At 39.8% G+C, this 22,855-nt stretch overlaps 2 protein-coding genes across 4 annotated transcripts in view; one reads left to right on the top strand and one right to left on the bottom strand.

Annotated features, from left to right (window-relative positions):
* cacna2d3a (calcium channel, voltage-dependent, alpha 2/delta subunit 3a) overlaps positions 1–22,855 on the bottom strand; it is a 139,882-nt gene that overhangs the window by 23,942 nt on the left and 93,085 nt on the right. For 2 of the 3 annotated variants that reach the window (XM_042491919.1, XM_042491920.1), the window contains 11 exons: positions 22,070–22,144; positions 19,725–19,808; positions 19,553–19,624; positions 18,741–18,802; positions 18,556–18,623; positions 16,991–17,036; positions 16,415–16,512; positions 16,221–16,314; positions 15,896–15,991; positions 14,646–14,767; positions 12,990–13,067 (listed from right to left, as the gene is read on the bottom strand). In XM_042491919.1, coding sequence (XP_042347853.1) covers positions 12,990–13,067; positions 14,646–14,767; positions 15,896–15,991; positions 16,221–16,314; positions 16,415–16,512; positions 16,991–17,036; positions 18,556–18,623; positions 18,741–18,802; positions 19,553–19,624; positions 19,725–19,808; positions 22,070–22,144 — 895 coding nt within the window. Of the gene's footprint in view, positions 1–7,663; positions 7,927–12,989; positions 13,068–14,645; positions 14,768–15,895; positions 15,992–16,220; positions 16,315–16,414; positions 16,513–16,990; positions 17,037–18,555; positions 18,624–18,740; positions 18,803–19,552; positions 19,625–19,724; positions 19,809–22,069; positions 22,145–22,855 lie in introns of those variants that run through there. The other variant, XM_042491921.1, reaches the window with a different exon arrangement.
* On the top strand, positions 1,115–7,747 carry LOC121947044 (leucine-rich repeat and transmembrane domain-containing protein 1). Its single transcript, XM_042491922.1, has 4 exons — positions 1,115–1,482; positions 4,464–4,848; positions 4,964–5,169; positions 7,126–7,747. The coding sequence occupies exons 1-4, from the start codon at positions 1,446–1,448 to the stop codon at positions 7,647–7,649; spliced, it is 1,152 nt and encodes a 383-aa protein (XP_042347856.1). The 5' UTR covers positions 1,115–1,445; the 3' UTR covers positions 7,650–7,747.

Below are 22,855 nucleotides of genomic sequence, written 5' to 3'. Positions count from 1 at the left end.
GTATTCTCTTTTTTTTTTGTAACTTGACGTTTAACATTTTTGGCCGTTGCAACACAATCACCACAGACTGTTTGTACACATCAACAATACTGGTATTGTAGAGGTGTCACTACACATTTGAGGATGCATTTACTTATAGTTGCACATGACCACTCAAAGTGTGCATGTGGGTGTGGATGCAAGTGCGTGTGCACAGGTGCATGACTGTAATACATGCATTTATGTTTTTTAAAGCATCTTCATGTGTGCATCAATTGCTCAAGGCTGATATATTCACACATTTACCACATTTAACCAAGTATAAGCTAGTGACACATACTGACTTCACGTTTTACTGAATATGACAGAATGAAAATAATTGTCATGCCCTTCAGCAGAAGAAAGGATATAAATATGGATAGACAGGAGGGCAAATACCAGGGAGAGTACTACAAGCCAAGGTCAGCTTGTAAGCTTAATCATATTCATCGTTAAAAATGATTCCATCATTAATCTCTTCCTGTCTCCATCTTTGTCCATTTTTTGCTTCTCCTTCAAGTGACCCATGAGGTCATATAAGCTTAACAGTCAATCCATTTATATGCAGAAAAAAAATCCATGTGAATTTACTGCAACAGCTTAATATCCTGCTGTGTGCGTGTGTGCATGCGTATGTGTGCATTCGTGCGTTCTGAGTTGCTGTGCTGGGGGCGTGTTCTGCCAGCCCTTCTGCCCACGGCTCATGCATAATATCATCAGAGCATGCCACAGCAATGGGCATCCTCCTGACTGTGTTCACTGTGTGTCCAAGTGTTTTGGAGTATTTGACACACCACGATCCAGATCTAATTTTGTCATGTTCAACTCTTGCCAGAGTGATAGGAGGTAACGAGAATGTCAGCGCACTTGCGTGCGCATGCTGTGATTTAAGAGGAGCAGCTGTCCACTGGGAGATGACATACACTCACGCTCCCCTGTGGATTCAATAGAGGAGCAGAAATAAAAAAAATAATAATAATAAAGTAAGAGGAAAGGGAAATCTGAAACAAAGGCAAAAACACAGCATGAAGAAAAATACAAGAGACAGAAAGAGAGGTTGAGAGGTAGTGAGAGAGCTGGAGAGAGAGATATAGAGCGAGAGAGAAAGAGAGAGAGAAAGAGAGAGAGGCAGAGCTCCCTAACTCCAGTGATTCCCTGACTGGCTGGCTGGCTGGCTGGCAGTAAGCTCTGTGCTCTGATCTTCCCGCTCCGATGGGGTTTCATGCCCGCGTGGGCTGTGCTGGGGATCTTCAGGGCAACACAGGTTTCTGCTGCTGATCTCGGCCTCTTTAATCCCTACCTATTGACCATATCAGCCAACACAGATGAGAGCCTGGATAGCTAATCTTAACCTACTACAGACGGCTAATGGATCATCAACCAATGACAGCCACTAGAATCCAAAAAGGGAGCTAAAAGACGATCGAATGCAAGTGACCCGAGGACGACTGGCAGATATGAGAGGTAGGAGCTCCATCACTGGGAAGAATATCAATATGAAAGCTTGTGTGCATGTGTGTGTGTGTGTACATGTGCATGGCTAGGTGGGCTGCTATCAGCTGCTGAGTCTAGTATGTTGTGTAAACTGTTGTATAACTGAGTGGTAATGAAGCATGGAGCGCTCCTTGCTTGCAGCACTTCCTGAATTAAAACTGTTAAATGATCACACGTCAGCACTCCATTCACACTTGTACGTTTATAGCTGCACATAACCATTGCCTCTGAGTGGTTCCCATTGCAAATCGGTATTGACATTAGTACCAAGCTGATATAAAAGTACTTGCTGTGTGTGTTATGTGTGCATGTCATTACAAGCGCCTCTGTGCGTACTTTGGGCTGGAGGGACACATCAGAGCAAAGAGCCATTCTCCTGTGTTGACCTCATTCCAGAGCTGCTGCTACAACGCTCCACTGAACTGATGTGTGTCCATGCATTGTATGTATATGAGTTTGTTTATGAGTAAGCGCACACGTGTGTAAGCACATGTGATTGAATGCATTCTTGCACACACACATAGCACCCCCCCCCCCCCCCCCACACACACCTCCCCAACACACACACTCGTTTCACCAACAAGGATGCAATTAACACAGCGCTTTGCACCACAGCATGTAAAATCTCAAGCCAGCCATGTTCTGATTGTTTTTGTTGATGCAGGCGACATAATATCATAACAACAACACTGCCAAGAGCCACCATACCAAAGTAACACCTGAGATTAGACCTGAGAGCGCCTGTGCCTCGGTATTTCTGAACCTGTAAATCACAATACACTGCAAGAAGTTCACTAGCAAGGCAAAGACAAAATTAGGATTATATCTTGTAAACGGATATGCTATCACTATAGTTAGAACACTATGTCACAATATTGTTTATTCAAAGAATAGCGGAGCAGTATAGTATTTTACTGCTGCAGAACTGCTACATGCTTAATAGCAATTATGAGTTGTATGTTGTGTGACCACAAAATGTCAATAATTTGATTGTGCTGTCCTACTCAAATCAGTATCCCTCTATGGTTGTTTGATTATTGTAGATAATAACTACACAGTACTACCTAATATGAATCTGGAAATAAGCGTCAGGTTGATATGAGCCTCACAGTTGAGAGGCATAAGTTAGGCAGAGATTCTACTGGGAGATGTTGCCTGATGCAGGGTTAGAAAAAAGACACAATTCTCATTTGAGAAAATAAAAACAGACCAAATTAGGAACATGGCTGCCAAAGATAATTTAATGCCTGTGTAGATAAACACAGAACAGTTAAACACTCTGTTTAGGATATGCGAGTATAACTCCAGCCAGCTACATTCCTAATCCTTGGGTCTGAGCTTCATTTCATTGAGCCTTGAGCCAGTCCAGCTGATGCTATAAATACTGCTGTAATGTACCAGAAGGAATGGACATGTGAAGTCATCTCAAAGGGAATCAGACACCCAATATCTGCTGTGTATGGATTTGTGTGTGGGTGCAGTGTGGGTGAGGGGTTATGAGTCTTTGATGAAGTCACCTAGGGCCGCTGTCTAAGGGAGGGTGGGAAGTGGGAGTTGGCATATTAGTAATAAGTTTACTTTCTTTGTTTATTAGACAAAGAACAGTGCTATCTGAGTGAAAACTAAACTGAATTGCATCATGTTCTCGAGAATTTATTTCCAAATGCATTTATATGCACTTAAATGTCTGTTTTCTCTGATAAAAGCATTTGTATACCTCAGTGAATGTCTGAAGTTATATTATAGTAGTCAAGGGCATTGCTGAAAGACATTAAATGTTTAGTCAACCTAATAAATTAATAATTTAATAAATTATTTTCTCATATTAAGATGCAACTATATACCGCCACGTGGCTGTATGCCTCTGTGCACCAGTGAAGTTGCACTTACAGTTTACATCTATTTCGGTAAAAATATGGATGCTTGACACACTTCTTCCTGATGGCAGCACAGACGATCTATACAATCAGCACAGTTTCAAGGTGGGCACCCAAGGTTCTTGAGTTATGACTAAAAACATGTTTTATGAGGTTACCCTGACCATGACCTTTGACCATCAGATTCAAATAAGTTTATGCTTAAGTCTGAGTCCAAGTGGACGCCAGATTTGAAGGAATTTCCTCAAGGTATTCACATATATCACATTCACAAGAATAAGAAAAATGCAAGGTCACTGTGACCTTGACCTTTCGGTACTTGGCCCCCTTCTGTTTATCATATACTTACCCGTTATTACGTCCAGACTTGACTACTGCAATAGCATCCTCTTTGGTACATCTTCCAAAGTCCTCAATAAATTTCAACATATCCAAAACTCTGCCGCACGCCTCCTCACCCACACCTGCTCCTGTGACCACATTACCCCTGTCCTCCAAACGCTCTACTGGCTCCCCATTGCCTACCGTATCCAATTCAAAATTCTCCTCCTAACACACAAAGCCCTCAACCACTAGGCCCCTTCCTATCACACTGACCTCCTTCACCGTCACACTCCTTCCCGCAGCCTCCGCTCCTCCAACTCAAACCTCCTCTCTCCACCGTGCAGAACCAAGCACTGAACCTTGGGGGACAGAGCCTTCTCCATAGCTGCCCCCTCACTCTGGAACTCACTCCCAACACATTTTCAACACTGCACCGACACATCCAAATTTAAATCCCTCCTAAAAACTCACCTTTTTAAACAGGCTTTTAATGTGTGATTGTTCATTGTACCTTTTTTAAAAATTTATTTACGTTAATATTGCTTTTTTAATCTTTTTTATGGTGTCTTTGAGTTCCTTTAAAAACCCTTAATAAATAAAATGTATTATTATTATTATTATTATTAAGAATGTGCCAGACATATGGATGTATGGACAATCCGAAAACATCATGCCCCCGGCTTTGGCTATCAAAAACACAGGGAGAAGTAGAGATGTCTAATCTAATATTTTGTCCTCCTATCTCCACAGTGGTACTGGTGTGTGCCCTCCTCTCCCTCCTCTCTTTGTCACATGCCTGTCCAAAGGAGTGCAGCTGCAATAGCAACACCAAAGTAGTAGACTGCCGGGGTCGAGGCCTGTATGACATCCCCCGACGACTGCATCCGGACACCCAAGAACTGTATCTTCAAGATAACCGGATCAGGGGGCTGGGATCGATGGCTTTTCGAGAAATACCACTTGTCCGCATTCTCGATCTTTCTAATAACTCTATAACATCGGTTTCACCGACTGCGCTGCTGGGTCTCAGAACTCTACAGCGCCTCAGCCTGGCCTACAACAGCCTGAGAGAACTTGACAAGCGGTTGCTTGGGCCTATCCGCTCGCTTTCACACCTTGACCTCTCACACAACAGGTTAAGCAATAAACTGGACCAGATCAAATTTGTAATTTGTCAAACAATGCACACTATTAACTTGATCCCACATAACTTATGTTATCTTTTTTTCTTGCCATGTCCCTTCTTGCAGCTTGTGGGGTTTGCCTGGAGTGATGGGAGACAGTTTAAGGAACCTCAGCCACCTAGGGCTAGCGCACAATAGGTTAACACGACTGGACCGCTCTCTATTGGAGGCCTTGACCCGTCTGGACAGCCTCACATTACGAGGCAACCCCTGGAGGTGTGACTGCCAACTCATAGGCCTCAAACTCTGGCTGGAGTCCTACCTCTTTAAAGGTTAGACCACTTGGAGTTCCAGGCAGTGGCTGAAGAAATGTCTGTAACGTTTCCAACTCTCATCTATCTCAATTCCTTTCCTGCTGGGAATTTTATTAAATTATGGTAATATAACAGTGTGATAATACTGGCCTTTAATGTATGCAAGTACCCTAGTGTACAAATCGCTGGTCTCTATATTATAATGACCAATTTACATAATGTAAGTAGAGTCTATATTAGTCATAAACATAGATTGACTGACCCCAAAGGGATGAGGAACGCTATCCCCCTCATAAGGAAAATGTCCATGTACCATACCTCTCCCCAGAGGCTGTCGCATGTGGACCCAGGTCCAGAGCTGAAAAATCATTGAGAATTATTAAATTTTAACGAAGAATTTATGTTTTAACCAGTGCTGCATTTGCAGCATTGGTTTAGTAGGCCAGGAAACATTATAGACATATCGCATGCATTCAATCATCTCATGTGCTACTCAGCCAATCAAATCTGTGCAGTCTGATAACCTTTACAAGTTTAGTGAGTGAGATACACACATACACTGGTAAAGACAACATGAGAGGCAACAGACGTAGATATGCGAGTCTAAGAAAAGTAAATTTTGTTAAAAAAAAAAGGTGTTTGGTCTGTGGCTGAGGAAGTAGAGAGGGTTGTTTTTGCTTTTTTATTATTATTAACGAGTAAGGTGTCCACATGAATGTCCGACCTATGTTGCATAATGTAATTGTGACAGTTTATAACATCTACAGTAGAGTCTTTATAGTGGCTGTTGCTTCACTGTTCTGACATTGTTGAACCTTAAAGCTTAGCACAAAATACCAGGGAGCATCATGAATCTCCAGAATCATGTTATGATGTTAGTACTCTATGCTGCTGCTCTTCTAAGAATGGTGATAATCTCTACAGTCAGAGATAGAGAGTGTATCTGGGTGATTAAGAGTTAAATTGCCCACTACATTATTTTCCATGCTAGACCAACCCCAGCATGCATTAGATAACAAAATAACCACTGTAAAGAGTTGGCCAGCCCGCCTACATGCCTGTGTTATCCTGCCACAGCTTCCGTCTTAGAGGCTGAAAATTCTAATTACTGCAAAACAGAACAATGGACCCAGATACAAGGATGTATGTTTAATAGAAAGGCAGTGGTTAATTAGGCAGGCAGAAAGCAAGTGTGTAACATTAATACAGAGAGAGATGAAGAGTATAGAGAATTATGGGACAAACATAGGGCAACCCATGAAGTCAATGCTTTCTCCGACAGACTCCATTCTAAGGCTGTACCCGACAATTCAGTCAGATCTGGCTGTTAAATACAGTGATTTGTTTTGTTTTCCATACAAAGTTTCAAAGTTCAACGAGGTTCAGCTGGACATTCAGTGTGACACCGGCATTCATGTCAGATAATAAATGTGTCACAACATTTTTTGTCGAGAACAGATATAAAAAAAAATAAAAAGCCAGAGACTGTATCATATTAAGTTACTGTGAGCTGCAAATTTAACACTGCTGAGAAAGGGACTCTCCTCTTCTGTGCCGCTGCCTCCATGTCTGCAGCTCCATAGAGTAGTGTGAAAGTCAAGAGCACTCACTCCTCAGCAAAATCTGGGCACCAAAATGTCCCCGGAAGTACAATGTAACAATCTCAGTCAACTGAGGGTCTTTAACTAATGATTCGAATCTCAGCCCTACTTGATTCATTGGGCTCCAGCAATTGAGGTGTCATATCACACTCGATAATACGGCCCATCAAAATATGTGAAGTAATGGACTAATCCAGGTTCAGCTATTCTGTTTATGATAGTGGCCTCCTCTGTAGTATGATGCCAAAAATGTAATGGGATATTAGCGGTAGGTAATGTACTTATAATACACAACAACTGACTGATGTGTGTCTCCCTATTTCTTCCTGCCCCTCATTCCTCTCTGGTCTAATTATTTAACTCTGATCCCAAGGTGGAGTGGTGGATGAGGTGTTTTGCTCACAGCCAGAAGAAATGAGGGACAGAGACCTGCAGAAAGTCCCTTACCAGCTCTTCCACGCCTGCATGACCACAAGCTACCATTATCTATTTGCCAACATACACCACCTGGAGTCTGAGAGGCTACTGCGTGGCCACACCCATGGAAACCATGCTCATCCCTCTAGCCACACAATCCATGTCCCCATGGCAATGGGGGAGGGTCTTGGTGGCGGAGGAGGAGGCGGAGGAGGAGGGGGTTTGCCCGAGTGTGAACCTAAGCAGAGGCAGCGGCCTGTCAACTTGCGCCATGCAATTGCCACAGTGATCATCACTGGCGTAGTGTGTGGGATCGTGTGTCTGATGATGCTGGCTGCAGCAGTGTACGGCTGCGCCTACGCTGCTATCATGGCCAAATATCAGCGGGAGCTTAAGAAGAACGAGGAGTTGGCAGCAGCGCAGGGGGCAGATCATGCCACAGCAGATGAGAAGGAACCACTGGAGAATGCTATTGCCTAAGAGATGATAGCAGAAACCCTGGACTTAAAACCTGGGCCTCAACCCTTTAACCTACTCCTCTCTGGCTGCCATGTGTGTGTTAGTGCATGTGTGAGTCAAAAGAAGAGAGTGTGATTCTTAATGTGCGGGCGTGTGTGTATGTTCACCTCCTTTTTTGAGACTTGGGTAGCTAAACTCCACAGGTATTTGACTATGCACTGATGAGAAGAGTATCTTCTGCTGTATGCGGGTTTGAGGGGCAGGCCAAAGAATCCAAAAGGAATCATTTCCATTTTGTCTGAAAAATGCATATCACAGATAGGAACAAAATGATATATATTTATAATTGTGTATTTGTAGGTATACTAGTAAAGCTCTGGTATTTAAAAAAAATGGATTTTAGACTTTGTTGTCTTTTGGTTGTTGTTCATCATTTTGAGTCTGATCTTGAGGTAATTTTGAAAACTCATAGTAGGCAGCTGCTGTCAGATAAGTTCTGTTCTAAATTGTATCATTGACGTGTATGAGAGGAAGAATGAGAGTGTTTGTGTCAGTGTTTCATTTGTGCTTGAGTGTGCGTGAGGAAATGTATACTATAAGCACATATTTATAGAGAATTTAAGAGTCTGTGCCTAATAACATGATATACTTTTAAGGAGGTTTTCTTAAAGGATATTTTTGTGACAACTGAAGTGAAGATGGCAAAATTCGTTGAAGCAATAATGAAACAAACTAAAACGAAAACAACAACAACAAAACCTGGACTCGGCCTTGTTGTTTTTCTATGACTTTACGGGTTTATGAGTTTAACTTACCGTCCTGCTACAAACAGTCACACACAACCTTTTAGATCTACCGTTTTAGAGATCGAACAAGTCCTGTTTGTGAGTTAATGCTGATCACATAATGGTAGTCATGTCAATCAGTATGTGCTATATAAAATAAAGGGAAATATTTTACCTGATTATGATTTGTCTACTGGCAACTAATTTGGAGTGGATTCTGCTGTTAAAGTGTACTTCTCTTTGTTTTTGTTTTTCATTTATTGTTTAAAAAAACAAAATAGATATAATGATATTTTAACTCAATACCAGTTCTGGAGACTAAGTAACATTTTCTATAGCCTTACAACCTTTGGTGAAAAGAAATGATCTCACTGAATTCTTAAAAGAGCAGGAAATAACCCCTCATTTAAAGTGTTGTTAAACTTTCTCCCAGTATAGTTTTTAAATTTGCTGCTGGCACAGTTACATTTTTCTTTTAGTTTTATGGTTAATGCAGTTTCTGTTGAATCATTATTATTTCAGTTTACCTGACAAGAGAAAAAACGGTGCAACACACACATATTTCTATAAAAAATATGGTATTATACATGCTATAACTTCAATAATTTGCTGCTTATGAGAGGTACATTTGAATATATGTATATTTGACTATTGCCCAACTAGGGCTGGGTATTATTTAAAAAATTACAATACCAGTACCAATATCATTATCCCTTAAGTGATACTGAATTGTGTGCTTGAGTGCTTCATTTGATACTTTTTTTGAATGGCCAGCTCTGTCAAATACATCCCGCTAGACTTTACCACACCACACACTGTATAGGTTGTAAATGCTGCAGTAATGGTCTAATCACATGCGTGTTAAATTAAAGACCTCTTGCAGTAATTTTTTTTTTTTTTTTTTAGATCTGGGTACATCAGAGCTCAGAGATCAGATCAGAGAGAGAGATCAGCATTTTGGTCAACTACAGTTGTTTTTAAATGTGCTAAACAAATAAAGTTTGCCTTGACCTGAACGCAGGTATCGTTTGACTGAAGAAGTTTTAATATTACTTGGCACTGGATTATTTATATGTACTGCTAATACTTACATATGAGTCTATACCTTACATTTCAAGAAAAAAAAGAATGAAAATCTCGCGTAGTATATCTTTAAAGATATTATACTGATACCGACACCTGTTTTTTTGTTTTTTTTTAATATTAGCCTACATGGAAATTCTGAAATATTTACATATAATGCAACTGCAGGTAAATCTGATTCCTGTCTGAATATTTTAAAATTTGTAAAATGTCATAGAGAGCATATTTTTCTATTATTTTTACATTATTTTAAAAATATAGATTATTGTGTACATTATAAGCATCCATTATGATCATCTACAGTATATAGCGATTTGCCATCAGCTGTGATTTTTAGCCCTCTCAGTGTTGTGTGCAGGCACATGAATGTAAACATATGCCTTTGGTCTTAACGCCTGACCTGAGTTTTGTGGTCCTTTATATTACAGCAGCAGACTCACTGCACGTGGATCAAGATGTGACCACAAACACTGACACACGCAGCACGCACACACACACGCACACACACACACACACACACACACACACACACACACACACACACACACACGACACGCTGGAAAAGACACGCGTGTATGTACGAACACAGTAACATTGTGACTCAAGCGATGTCTGCAGGGCCTGTGGTGTGTGATGTCATCAGCCTGTCCTGTTCAGTTAGTGTATTAGCGTATTCACAAGTCTACAGCTCAGTGGAGCGCAGGGCAGTGAAAACTGGCCCTAACCAGCCCACGCTAAATTTGCATTCTAGCCTACATCTCTCCTCCTATCCGACTCTCTCTCTTATATAAAATCACCCATACAGACATCCTCCGATCTGACAAGCAGGATCATCATTACTGTTCATCAGCACCCAATGTAACAATAGGGTGTTCATGAAACCTTGTTGCTGATTAGTCATTTGGATTGCTGCTGAACAGGACTGGAGAGAATGATATTATCTTATGACAATAGTGATCGAGTCAACAGTGTCAAATAATACCGTGGGTTGGTGTAAACTGTGGGCTGCTTGTGTACCACTCTGATAGAAATCTGATGCATGCTCTTTGTGTGTGTGTGTGTGTGTGTGTGTGTGTTTGTATGTGTACGTGTGTGCACGCTGTGGCATCGCACAGACTCTCCCATCTCTGTCCTTCTGCTCCAGTGGTTTCCCCCAGGCCAAGAGTACCCACAATGCACTGCTTTCATGTCAACGCATTCAGGCACCGTGAAATAATTTTCTCTTTCTCTGCCCTTTTTATTTCTTCTCTTATTTTATCACTGCATTTCCAAAAGATTTTCCTCTTTCTCCTTTCTGCAGCTTTTTTTTCTGCTGTCTGGATATTTTTCTGTGATTCCCTTACTGGCATTACTAGCCTTCGTCTGTTGACAGGAGAACTTACACAGATAATCATCAGAAGAGGCTTTTAATATGTGGCAAAAGCTGTGTTCCATATTGGTCCTTGGGGCATAAATTGGGCAGTGGAAAGGATTGCACTCTGTCAAATATTGTACACTGTATTTCAATAGAGCAAGTTGCCCATTCAAGATATTTGTACTGTGTGGTACAGCAGGAAAACAGGACTTCCACCTGGCCTGCAGAGGATCAACACAGTGAAGGATGGAGTCTCATGACTGTAAGCAGAGTTGACTGAGAGTGGCTCTGAGCATAAAGCTCACTGTGTGCATTTACATGGATCCTAATATTCCACTTATAATCAGACTAATTGTCCAGTCCGAAGAAAAATGCCCCATGAAAAACGTCAGACTGGTCCGATCTAGTGTAAACCCTTGATTATCCATTGAATAGTAAAATATTGGTGCCTAATAACCATATAAACACTTAATCTGACTATTGTGCTGTGGGAGAGATAAATATGCTCTTTTTCTGCATGTTTGCCTCATGTGGGGGTAACATTAGGTGATGTAGTGCACCATACAGGACATGCAGCAACAGCTGTTTCTATGCCTCTTCTAATTTTTTGATTAAAATGATTAATATTAATATCAATATTTCCCACACTGCGTGTGCTACATTATGCTATAAGTGCTCTTTGATTTTGAAACAGTAGCCTTAAGTAACATTGTTGTTACAGGCTGCAATGTGGAGTTGCTGGACATGACAACTATCTGCAAATGACAACAAATGAGACATTTAGGGAACATCAGTAAACTGTAGTTGTAAATTGTAAACTGTAATTGTAAATTTACTATTCACCGATAGTCTGTCTGTAATCTGTAGCTATTGACAAAATCTCATCTTAGTTCACTTATTTCTATATTATATAAACAAGAGGAATCATTTCTTCTCTTGTATTTTTTGTAATTAATAAACTGAATTTTCTCAAAATGGTTGGAAAAAAAACTTTTTGTGTTACATTTCCAGCAGATTAGACACTTCACAGCAGGAAGAACAACTCTGAGCAAAAAATAAATAAATAAATAAATAAATTAAAATATATTTTGATTAAATGCACATGTTTATGTTTATGTTTATTTACACATCTAATCGGATCACGCTTTTTAGCATTCATTTGAGCTGTTCAGTTGGAATCCTTAACCAGAATGACTGCGATCAGATTTAAGATATATTCACCATATAACTAGAGCTACCGTGCACCTTTCTTCATATTTTAGCTCAACATGTCCATTTGGAAAATCCTATACATCAGAATAAATATTCTAATATTTGCAAATAGGGGGCTTCCAAATGTCTTTATGTTAATTATTAGTTAACAAAAAAATAAGCCCGTTTGCTTACTTGTTTTCCTTATCTGTACAGTACAGCTTACAGCATAAGTATTGCATTAGTTACAAAATGCACAAACAGATGACTGGAAGTCATCTTGTGCCTTCGAGGAGAAATGGGTGATGGATGATGTCATATCAGAACTTTCCTAAAGATAATACCAGAACTGATGTGAAACCATATGTCTATATCTCCATCCTCCCCCAAATTTTCTTTTAATTTTCTTGTATTTCTTCCATTTAATTTGCAGCTCCTTTCCTCTGTAACCAATTTGATGGTAAACAGAACAAGGGCCGCACGCCATGCCATCAACTTGCTGATTGCACCATGTTGCATTATATGGGCGTGACATTGTGGGGCTTCTGAGTCACCAAGACGTGAGATGAGGCAGGCCACAATGAAATCCTCCAGGCCACAATATGCCTTAAATAAACACAGGGGCACAAAACGAATGCACAAAAGGCGTTTATGAAACTGGCGTCTATTAATATATGTGGGCATAAATACTCTTGGATGTAAACGTCTATTGCACTCTCGCCTTCTTCTGGCGTTCATGCAGGGGCAAGCGCACGGACGAAAAAAGCAGCACAGTCAGTACATGTGGGCAGTGAGTGTTTTAACTCAAAAACAGTAAAAGAGGTCGGGTTAGACAACTGCAGACCAGGAAAACAAAGCCGACATAGCGATTTAAGGAGAGAATATTGCAGCCTCAGTCCATGTTGAAGTGTGTGTGAGAGAGAAAGAGCCACTTGAGTCCCCACTTACCCGCAGCTATGGGTGATTTCCTCTCATCCAGAAGCTGAATGGCGGTGCTGGCCAATACGACACTCTTGTTTTCTGATCCTGAGCCACACACATAAAAGCACACACAAACACAGCACACACAGACGCACACACAGAGTTCACAACACAGTCATATCATAATTCCTTCTATTAGTTCTGAACTGACCACAGGGTGATTGGAGAAAGAAACACTGAACATGAATACCACAGAGTACTATTTCATGGCTTCAGCTCACTGCCACAGTCCTGAGACGAAGAGTGCATCCAAGGCAAGTCCGGCGAGTAAATAAGAGGCTTTCAGATCACTTGTATTAGCTGGCACTAATGGAAAGCCTGAGGCTGCGGACAGATGAGAACACATTCTCCCTTTGGAGGAGAAACCATTTCGTAGAGACGTAGTTAAACTGCATATGTGCGAGGTGCCTCTGTGTGTGTGTGTGTGTTTGTCAGTGTGTGTGTGTTTGTCAGTGTGTGTGTGTTTGTCAGTGTGTGTCTGTATGTGTGCTCTGGCCAAGTCACTATGGAAAGGGCTGAACCCCTTCCTAGCGTATCTTATTTCAACCCACAGCAATCAGCCCTGTCCACAAGAACACAGCCCAGAATTAATAAGAGAGGAAGGGGAGGTAGAGATGCATGGCGAGAGAAAATGACCAAATACGGGTGAAAGAGGAAAAAAGGGGACAGAGGACATTTGTAAAAGGTCTTTCTAAGGCAAGTGAGGAGAAATGTTAAGTTGAGTTTATTTTGAGTTACTTACGTCCAGACAGTTTTTGGTGGCAGCAACTACATTTACATGCTAACTAATTTCCAGTATTATTGTGGTCATTTTAACAGCATATTCTGTTTGGATATTCCAAATTAGGCCTTATTCTTAATTTAGCATTTTCCAATTAGGGCATGAGGAAGTGCCCATATTATTCAGTTTGTCGGAGCATTCTTTGGATATGTATATGGCGCATTCAGAATATGCATTTCAATATGGGGTTTTTAGATCATAGTTTGTGACACACAGCCTCTTGCATGTGTACGGTCAGCTCTGTGCATTGTCATGGATGTGTTGTACACAAGCAACTTGCGATAATTTGTAAGGCTGTGGGGTGGAGATGCATGTTCAAAAGAAAAGCCCACATTCCTGATCAGAAGGAGAAAACACACTGGCTTCTAAATATGATAAAAGACTGATAAAAGACCAGTTGCAGACTAAAAGACAAGTCTGCAACTGGTGAAGAACTTAAAAAATAAAAGAATTCTATTTTGACATAAAGAAGCAAAACAGCACAAGTGGCTCCAGACATTCCTCTTTTCATACTTTGATGTAATAAACAATATGATGGGGCACGTTGTTCAGAGTATGCACGGCTGCATGCAAAACAAGAATATTAGTGTAATATTCATTTTCATTAGTCATTTAAACAGTAAAATAGGAATGTTCTCTTTTGTTCTTTTTTGGAATAAGGGCAATGCAAATGTAGTTGATGTCACAGTGACCATCAGTTTCATTATATCACAACAGTAATGGCTACTGTATAGAGCCAAAAGTAATCTAAAATTCATAAATGACTTATCCCTAAATGTGGGATTTGATTTTGTGGAGGGAACTTATTTATTGTCTTTTGGAAACTGAAATTTACAACTAACCTGAGTTGAAAGGCAGAGAGTACACAAAAGTACCAGGAACTTGTTCGGCTGCTCTCTTGTACCACAGGGGAAAGTGATCGGCGTTGAACACCCCCTCTTTGTCTTCAGCTGTCAGGAAGTCTCTTGAAGCAGACAGGAGAGAGAGGTGATGACGATACGGAGGATGACACACACAAAAAACACAATACAGTGGATACCGCTTACAGTGATCACAATTACAATGATCAACTGCATATATGGATCAAAAAGATCTGGACAAAATCAATCCTTTACAAATGCTGTTTAAAGTTTGCTTATACTAATCAAGTGGTCCACTTACAGCGTTCATGTCGGGTCTTTTCATACACAAAAACACATGGAGACCTAATTAGCTTTCAGCTGGCTACCTGGGCTGGTGTTGTAAAAAATACAAATTTATCAATTACATATTAATACTAAATATTTGAAATATTGGTTTCAATAATCATTTTCTACAGTATCGATCACCGAACACCAATATCAGTTGCACTTTCTTGCTCTATCTCATTGTTAATGCTTATTGCAGTCATTCTGTTGTTTTCTTCTACCAACCAAGAAAAGAAAAGTTGTTGTCATGTTATAGCCTTGCTTTATTTATCTTTTAATTTATTTTAGCTATATGCTCTCAATGCCAATTTCCCTATGGTATTGAAAATTGTACAAAATATTTATTTCTTTCAAGGCATTTCATCTGAGTTAGAAATTCCAGTATTGTGTCAATACAAATGCACAATGTAATCATAAGAGGAAAAATAAAAGTAATATTCTCTCAATGAGAAAGTAAAGTCTTCTCAAAGCTTATGGCAGCTTGTGATTGAGACAGAAAAAGAACTGACACAGCAACTGTGATTGAAGCTGCCCTCTTTTGGTGGATTGATAATGCCTCATCGCGTAATGCCAAATGAAACAACTGTACTGTATTTTGAAAAAGTCAATCAATTGAAGTAAATAGCAAAGCTGTCGGTTTCATCATTTTGTATTAATGTAATATAAATAAAAATGACAAAAGATGGTAATCTGCGTGAGAAATAAAGAAAAAGAAAACAAACAGTTTGAATAATCATCCGCCAATAATAATCAATTTGACACAGACGGAGGTGATCACTATAAAAGGTTTCCACTGTATATACTCATTGGAGCCATAAACAAAGACGCAATCAAAACATGCACTCCTATACTTATATGTGTGTACACATGCATACACAGTGAATACATACATTCAGAATACTTACTGGTTTGTAAGCTCGTCAGGCACCACAAACAGGTTAATTCTGGACAGGCCTGTTCTTGTGCCCAGGTAGGCTATCTCCACCCCTTTATCTGAGTTCCTGTGTAGCACAACAGATTTGTAAAGCTATCTGCATTTGTGCACAACTATAACTTTGCTATCAACACAAAAACAGAAGCTTTTACTAGAGCTGTGGATATTTGTTTTTCTGTGATCTGCCATTACCAGCAAGTAAAACTGGTCTTTGACTGCAATACTCAGTTTGTGTTGAGTTCATAAAAACATTTTCTGCTTTCAATAAGAAAATGGGAAAAGAAGATGGTACACACTCAGACTTATTGAGCACGAGGCTCGTCCAATAAGCCTCCAAAGGCGCAGTCACCACCGCGTCAAAGAGAACCTCCTGAATCAGCTCCTTGTCACCTAACATCCCAAAACAGATATGTTTTTACACAAACCAGCCATGAGATGAGAAATACTTCATTTTATGAGCATCAAGAGTTTGTAGAAGAGTTCAACTAACATTGTAGGTGAGGTTCGTGTCCACTGAGGTAGAGTTTGATTGCGTCTATCTGGGACAGGTAGCGGTGCTCTAGGTGCTCATCTGTGTTGCAGTATGTCCTGCAATATAAAAAGAATAGATAAAGAGGACATTGGTTCATATAACATGTAACACAGTCATAACTGGCACCAGCTATTTAAAAACATAGTCTTTAGATGATTATCTGCAAAGGACTGTAATCACATCTCAAGCTGGAAGATGTAGTGCGGTTGCTTTCAGTTACGTTTGAAGTGAAACACAAAGGCAATTTCCCCATACACAAGCATTAATTTGAAAAGCGTTTACTGTAATTTATTTAGATGTTGGCTCCCAATCCTGGTGACCACAAGTCATCGAGTGACACAATGCATCAAGTCAAAGTCCTGCTGATCCCAACACTGTTATATAACTGCTGTATAGAAGCGAGATTATAGATTTCTTGGATTTTATAAATAGTGTGTGTATTTAGGATATAGTCCAATCACAATGTCATTTAAATAAGGGGTGAGCATTACATTATCAGGACAGAAACATAGAGCATCGCAGAGATACTCTTACCATTCGTCTGCCAGCGCTACATCAGGATGCTCCAAGTCATGAAGTCCTGAAACAAAATAAGAACTATGTATCTCAAACTAAATAAGCAAAAGCGCTCAATATGAACTCATAATAATAGGGGTAGGCATCTACAACTAAAATGCACACACTCTTAAACACACACACCAGGGGTGAAAAATGTGTTTTTTGAATGGATGTGACAGGTCTGATTAGATCAGGAAGAGCCAAGTCATGCTTAGAGGGCTCTGCATGATGGACATGTTTAGAGAAACACACAGACGCACACACACCACCACCACCACTGCATGAATATTAACATACATGAGGCTGGAGATGAAAATAGACACACACACGCAGGGGTAGACACCTTCCAACACGTGGACACACCTTGGAAGCCACTAAAGAAATATTTAACTTCCTGTACAATTGTGGCTTTCAAGTTCATTATCACTTCATTACTATTGAATGTGTGTGTGTGTGTGTGTGTGTGTGTGTGTGTGTGTGAAAGAGAGAGAGACTGAGAAAAATTATTATATGTAAATTTTATGCTATGCTCCTTGTAATTAAATATGCTCCTTGTATTTTTAATTTTTCTACAATTGCAGTATTTCAGAGCAACGGTGTCAAGTTAATTTTAATCAGATTTTAAATGCATACGATCAGCTCAAGATATGGTGCAATGTTGCCAATTAAAATACCCAGCAGTACATAAAGTTGATGAAGTTCCCTCCACTAAAACCAGCTACAACACTGAAATGCTGCTAACACGTTAATCAATTTGTAATGATCCTATAATATAATAATATAAAGATCTGAAAGGATTAGCTCTGTATGAACAGTTGTTATGTTACTGGGGCTCCATCTATTTCCTGAAAATACCCACATAAGCTACAGTTTACGTTTGCTGCAAAACTCCTTAGTCCATGTTTTTCATTTTAGTCTTCTACAGAAAATAAAGCTTTCTTCATCAAAAAATACAAAAATTAAACATGGTAACACAATACAAAAATTAAGTGTGTCAAAGAACAATGTGTTCTTTAGGCTTTGCAGCTTTAATTAAATTATCTAACAAGGGCAGACGAGTTGTTATACATTTTAGACTCTCAGAGGCCAGATCCAAATGCAGTCATTATTTGTCTTAGTTGAGCTTTCTGCAATTAAATTAAAGAGGCACTTATCTACAGAAAATTAAATACTACAAAATATCAATATATAAAACAATTATTTTTCTTTTCTATTGTATAAACAGAACTCACAAAAACATTATGCTGATCAATGTTTTTGTATTTTTGCCTCAGTGAAATTCTTAAAGCTGGATTTTTATATGTAGTGAAGTTTTATATAATATCTAATATATGGTATCATTTATGGCATTGTTTCTTTTTTTCCCTAAAGTATCTGAAAACTTCCACCACTGCAGCCAAGTCAAGAAGTATTAGCGGAGTGTAAAACAGAGACACAAAGACAATGAAAGAGAGGGAGTCGGGAGGATGGAGCGAAACAGATAAAAAACGATACAGGGAACAAATGAGTAAAGCAGACAAAGAAAAGGGAGGATTTCCTACCTTCCTCCACTGTGACATTCCCTCTGAAGAAATACTTCCCATGGCCTCTGGAAAGCGCTACCCCGAGACTAAAACGAAAAAGAAAAGTCTCTTAAATGACAACAGTTTTTTGCTGTGCACTGTGAATACTGATGCTTCAGTCATTCTAAGCTTTGCTCACAGAAATGTGAGCAAAGTTTTCTTACCTGAAAGGCGTCCCCTTGATGTCTGTGTAGTAGTAATCATTATGCAACACAAGTACACGTTTCTGAAATAAAAGCAATTAATACACTTCATGATACACTGCGGTGAGCATTAGGCAGTGTGACGGCAGATATCTGATGTGATTCCCTGCAGTCTGGCTCCATCTGGTGGTGCAGGGAGTAAACACTGTGATTGTCACCTGACCTGTTACTCTGCAGATGGATGTGTGCTTATGCAGTTTGTGAGTAGTTGGATAAAGATTGTGAATATGCATGTGTGGGTACATTTGAGTGTGTGTGCGTATGTACCTGTATTAACATATTAAATGCTTAAAAATCTAATGTATAATGCTTTTTGCTAAGCTTTAAAAATGCAAAATACACACACGCACATGCACACGTGCACACACACACACACACACACACACACACACACACACACACACATGCAAACGCATGCACACATACACACACACACACACACTCTCTCTCTCTCTCTCTCTCTCTCTCTCTCTTTCTCTGATAGGAAAGTAGTAAAAGAGAATCATTGGGCTGCTGTCTCTCCCGTCCTCAGCAACATGTGCTTGGTGGAGATAAGGGGCTCACATTCACAGACATACACACCCGTGCATGCAGAGCAAACAAAATCAGAGACAAAATCCCCAAGTCAATCCTGTACATCACTGTGCCAAGTGTGACAACCCCTCTGCAGAGTGGATTCTCCCCAGAGTATTTTCTCTTGCACACCCTTTGGGACCACTGGAAAAGTGCTTGTTTGTGTGTGTTTGTGGATTTCTGAATTATGGATTCCTCACCCCTTTGTCAACACTCTTCTTCACCTCCATGGAGAAGGTCCCTGTCTTTCTGTTGACCATGGCATTTCTCAGCTAGCAGCACAAAGCACAGAACCAAGTCTCAGCAATCAGATTTGCATGGAGAAGGGGTACTGTTATGGTGCTTTACTTAGATTTACTACAAGTGTCTCACCGTGTCATCCTTGTCCTCCCATTCCACTTCAGACAAATCCACACTGCTGTAGTTTGGCTTCCTTCGCTTCTTGCCATCTCCGTACTGGATGCACAGGCCCATGTTAACACAAATGCATGCATAGACAGAGATACTGAAGACATGAAACACAAAGAGTATACTGTCAATCAATTATTTTTCAATGACTAAATCATTAAAATATAAACAAAAAACAATCAAAGTTTCCCAGTTGCCATGGTTACATTCTGAAATTGCATATTTTGTCCAAAACCCAGTGATAGTCAATTTACAATGATATAAGCCAGATACAGAATCATCTGGGAAACTGAAAGCAGCAAATTAATGACATATGATAATGAATAATGGATAATAGATAAGATTTAAAGTAGGAGGAAACTGTTAGTCTGGTGCTTTCCAAAGTTAACAAAAAAAAATCGAATAAAATTATATTCATCAGCACAAGCTTACTTTTTGAACACCATATCTTATTTGTTTAATTGATACACAAAAGCAACTAATGATTTTACAGGGAGTTACAGTCTGTGAATATTTCTTGGCTCGGAGCAGTGATTTCCTGGAGTCTTGTAATGAGTGTGAGGTTGCCTAAAAGGTAAGCTTGGTTTATTGTCTATTGGTGGTGGCTTCATATTCAAAGGAAGATTTTATCACCCAAAGGAAAATCTGCGTATCAATTTCTCACCCTGAGTTATGTTCAATTTGTTTAAAAAACTGTTTTTTTGCATGAGAAGAATCCAGAAACACACACGAAAAATCCTTGAATCCTTAAATGAATTGAGGTCATAGAGGTCCATATTTAACAACAGCAAAACTGTATCAATACATACAAAAACAGTAATTTTACCTCACTGAACATGCTGTTCTGCCACTGCCTCACTGTGGTTTTTGTGTTTTTGTTTGATTTTGGTAAATCCAAAGTAACTCTTTAAAACACTAGTCACAAAATAACTTAAAAAAAATCAGTTTAGTTCCTCTTCACAAAGGGCTGTCCGCTCAGGAAGTATTAAGCATATGATGGATAAATAAGACTTGGATTATACTGCATGACTTCACACACTTCATCACAGTTTGTAAACTGATATCTTGATGTAGTTTTGCTGTTGTTAAAGCAGGCCCCTGTAACTTCAATTCATGAAGAATTTTCTGTTTTTTCATTCTAGTTACCCTACAGGCATGCAAGGAAAAACAACCTTTTCTTCACAAAATGCAGCCTAAGACTGGGTGATGAATTGATATATAACTGGTCATTTGGGGACTGACGTATTGAGACAGATATGGAGGTTGCATCAGCCATTTCACCTCACTCTCTGCCAAGGAATGGAATAAGTGTTTATTTCCCAAAATGTCAAAATATTCCTTTAATCAACTGATTGTTTCAGCACTATATCAGCACTGATAACTTGTCTTCTTTATAATAAGCCACACTTGATTTCTTTAGACACGTGACAAAACCTATCTGTATGTGGTGTTCTTATCTCTGAATCCCCATACAAGGTCAGAAGTGTTTTAGCATTTACAATTCAGTCACCAAATACAACTCTCCTCGCCCTCTCTGGCTGACCCTGTTTGATATGAACATTAAATAAAGATGACAGAGGCCAGAATATTGGCCATATTAATGTGTACTACATGTGTGTACTTGTGAGTCCCCCTCTCCATTCTTTTGTCAGTGAAGACAGCCTCCCACCCCTCATTAGTTGTTAAACACTGTTCATTAACGTCTTTAATTAGATCGCAATTAAACCATCTGTCTGTCTGTCTGCCTCACTGTCTGTTTCCTCCTCTCTTCCATGCCTGTTCTCCTCTCAACCCTCTATATCTCTCCATTTCCATCCGATATTGCAACTCGCTTTGTCACCCTGCACCTATTCTCACGTTAAGCAGGTTCCATGCTCTCCTCAATCTCCCTCCCCTCCCTCTCTGCACTCGCTCCCCTCATCCTCTTGTGAGAGGAGTGAGTGAGTACAATAGAGTTAATCACAGCCATTCAGAAGCTGTATCTCTGTCTATTCACAGCACAGAGGAGGCCTGGAACACACTCTCCTCATCTACATACCACCACGCAGCCAACACACGCGCGGCACATAGAGCACCCACACAACTACGCACTAATTTTCTATGTCAATCGGCATCTCAATGTGACAACAAAATCAGTAATTGACTTGACATGAACTCAAGAGTTAGTATTCCTCAGTCGCCTGTACAAAATAAATTAATACATTTGAACTTCAATCTCTGTGCCCCTAGAAGGGATTGTTATGTTAATAAGGTTCATACTCTGTTAACTTGTTACAGAGCATCTGAATGGTGCTGGAGGTAATACTCACAAGTGGCCGTAGATCTGGATGGGTGAGGATGTAGCCGTTGTTGGTGATTGCAAAGGCGTAGCCATGAATGCCCAGCTAGAAGGGATACACACAAACACACAAAATTTATGCATGGCGAATCTGTACCGAATTGTAAATCTGTGCTAATCAAGCTCTTTGTTATTTTTCCCTGGCAGCATCTTTGTCTTTGTGGTGAAACTCACAGAACTGCACAATACAAGGATGATGGTGTAATTTATCCACGTCTAGACAAATAACGCACTTCCAAATGTCAAATTCTACATCCAACCAAGCATCAGATCTACACGTGAAAGAAATCAACACAGTAGATGTGGCGGGGGGACACTATCAGATTGCATTGGTGTACATAGTGTATAATTTTCCTGACATTACTGAGGTGGAGGAGGGGGCCGTGAATAATCATTTCAAAAAACTTCAACAGAACCGTTGATTTATCTGCTACTGGTTTTGGCATTCAATTACTGCACTGTGGAGTTAGATTAGCATACCTGTAGAAAAACGTCAACCTTTATAATTTCACTTTTTTATTGACTTAACATCCAGGTAAATGGCGCATTCACAAGGCCCAACCATATGGTTCAAAAGATATGATTATAAAAGGTGTGATGGTGCAGAGCATGAACTGTATAATATAGATGGACATCATGACAGCACCCCAAAAACTTTAAGATCAAAGTGCACATCGATTACATTTTTCCACAAGACAGTTTCTGTCATTTTAGTTTACGCTCTAATCACGCTGATGCATGTACAAGTGTTTGTTTT

This window comes from Plectropomus leopardus, chromosome 8 (genome assembly GCF_008729295.1).
Source record: "Plectropomus leopardus isolate mb chromosome 8, YSFRI_Pleo_2.0, whole genome shotgun sequence".
Lineage (NCBI taxonomy): Eukaryota > Metazoa > Chordata > Actinopteri > Perciformes > Serranidae > Plectropomus > Plectropomus leopardus.
The sequence above is the reverse complement of the archived record's forward strand: the minus strand, read 5'-3'. Positions and strand labels throughout refer to the sequence as shown.

What these genes read in the sequence shown, in the direction of transcription:
- LOC121947044 (XM_042491922.1), top strand. Translation starts at nt 1,446, where the DNA reads ATGCAAGTGACCCGAGGACGACTGGCAGATATGAGAG. An exon ending in ACGACTGGCAGATATGAGAG is followed by an intron (nt 1,483 to 4,463) that starts GTAGGAGCTCCA and finishes CTATCTCCACAG; the next exon opens with TGGTACTGGTGTGTGCCCTC. An exon ending in GGAGTCCTACCTCTTTAAAG is followed by an intron (nt 5,170 to 7,125) that starts GTTAGACCACTT and finishes TCTGATCCCAAG; the next exon opens with GTGGAGTGGTGGATGAGGTG.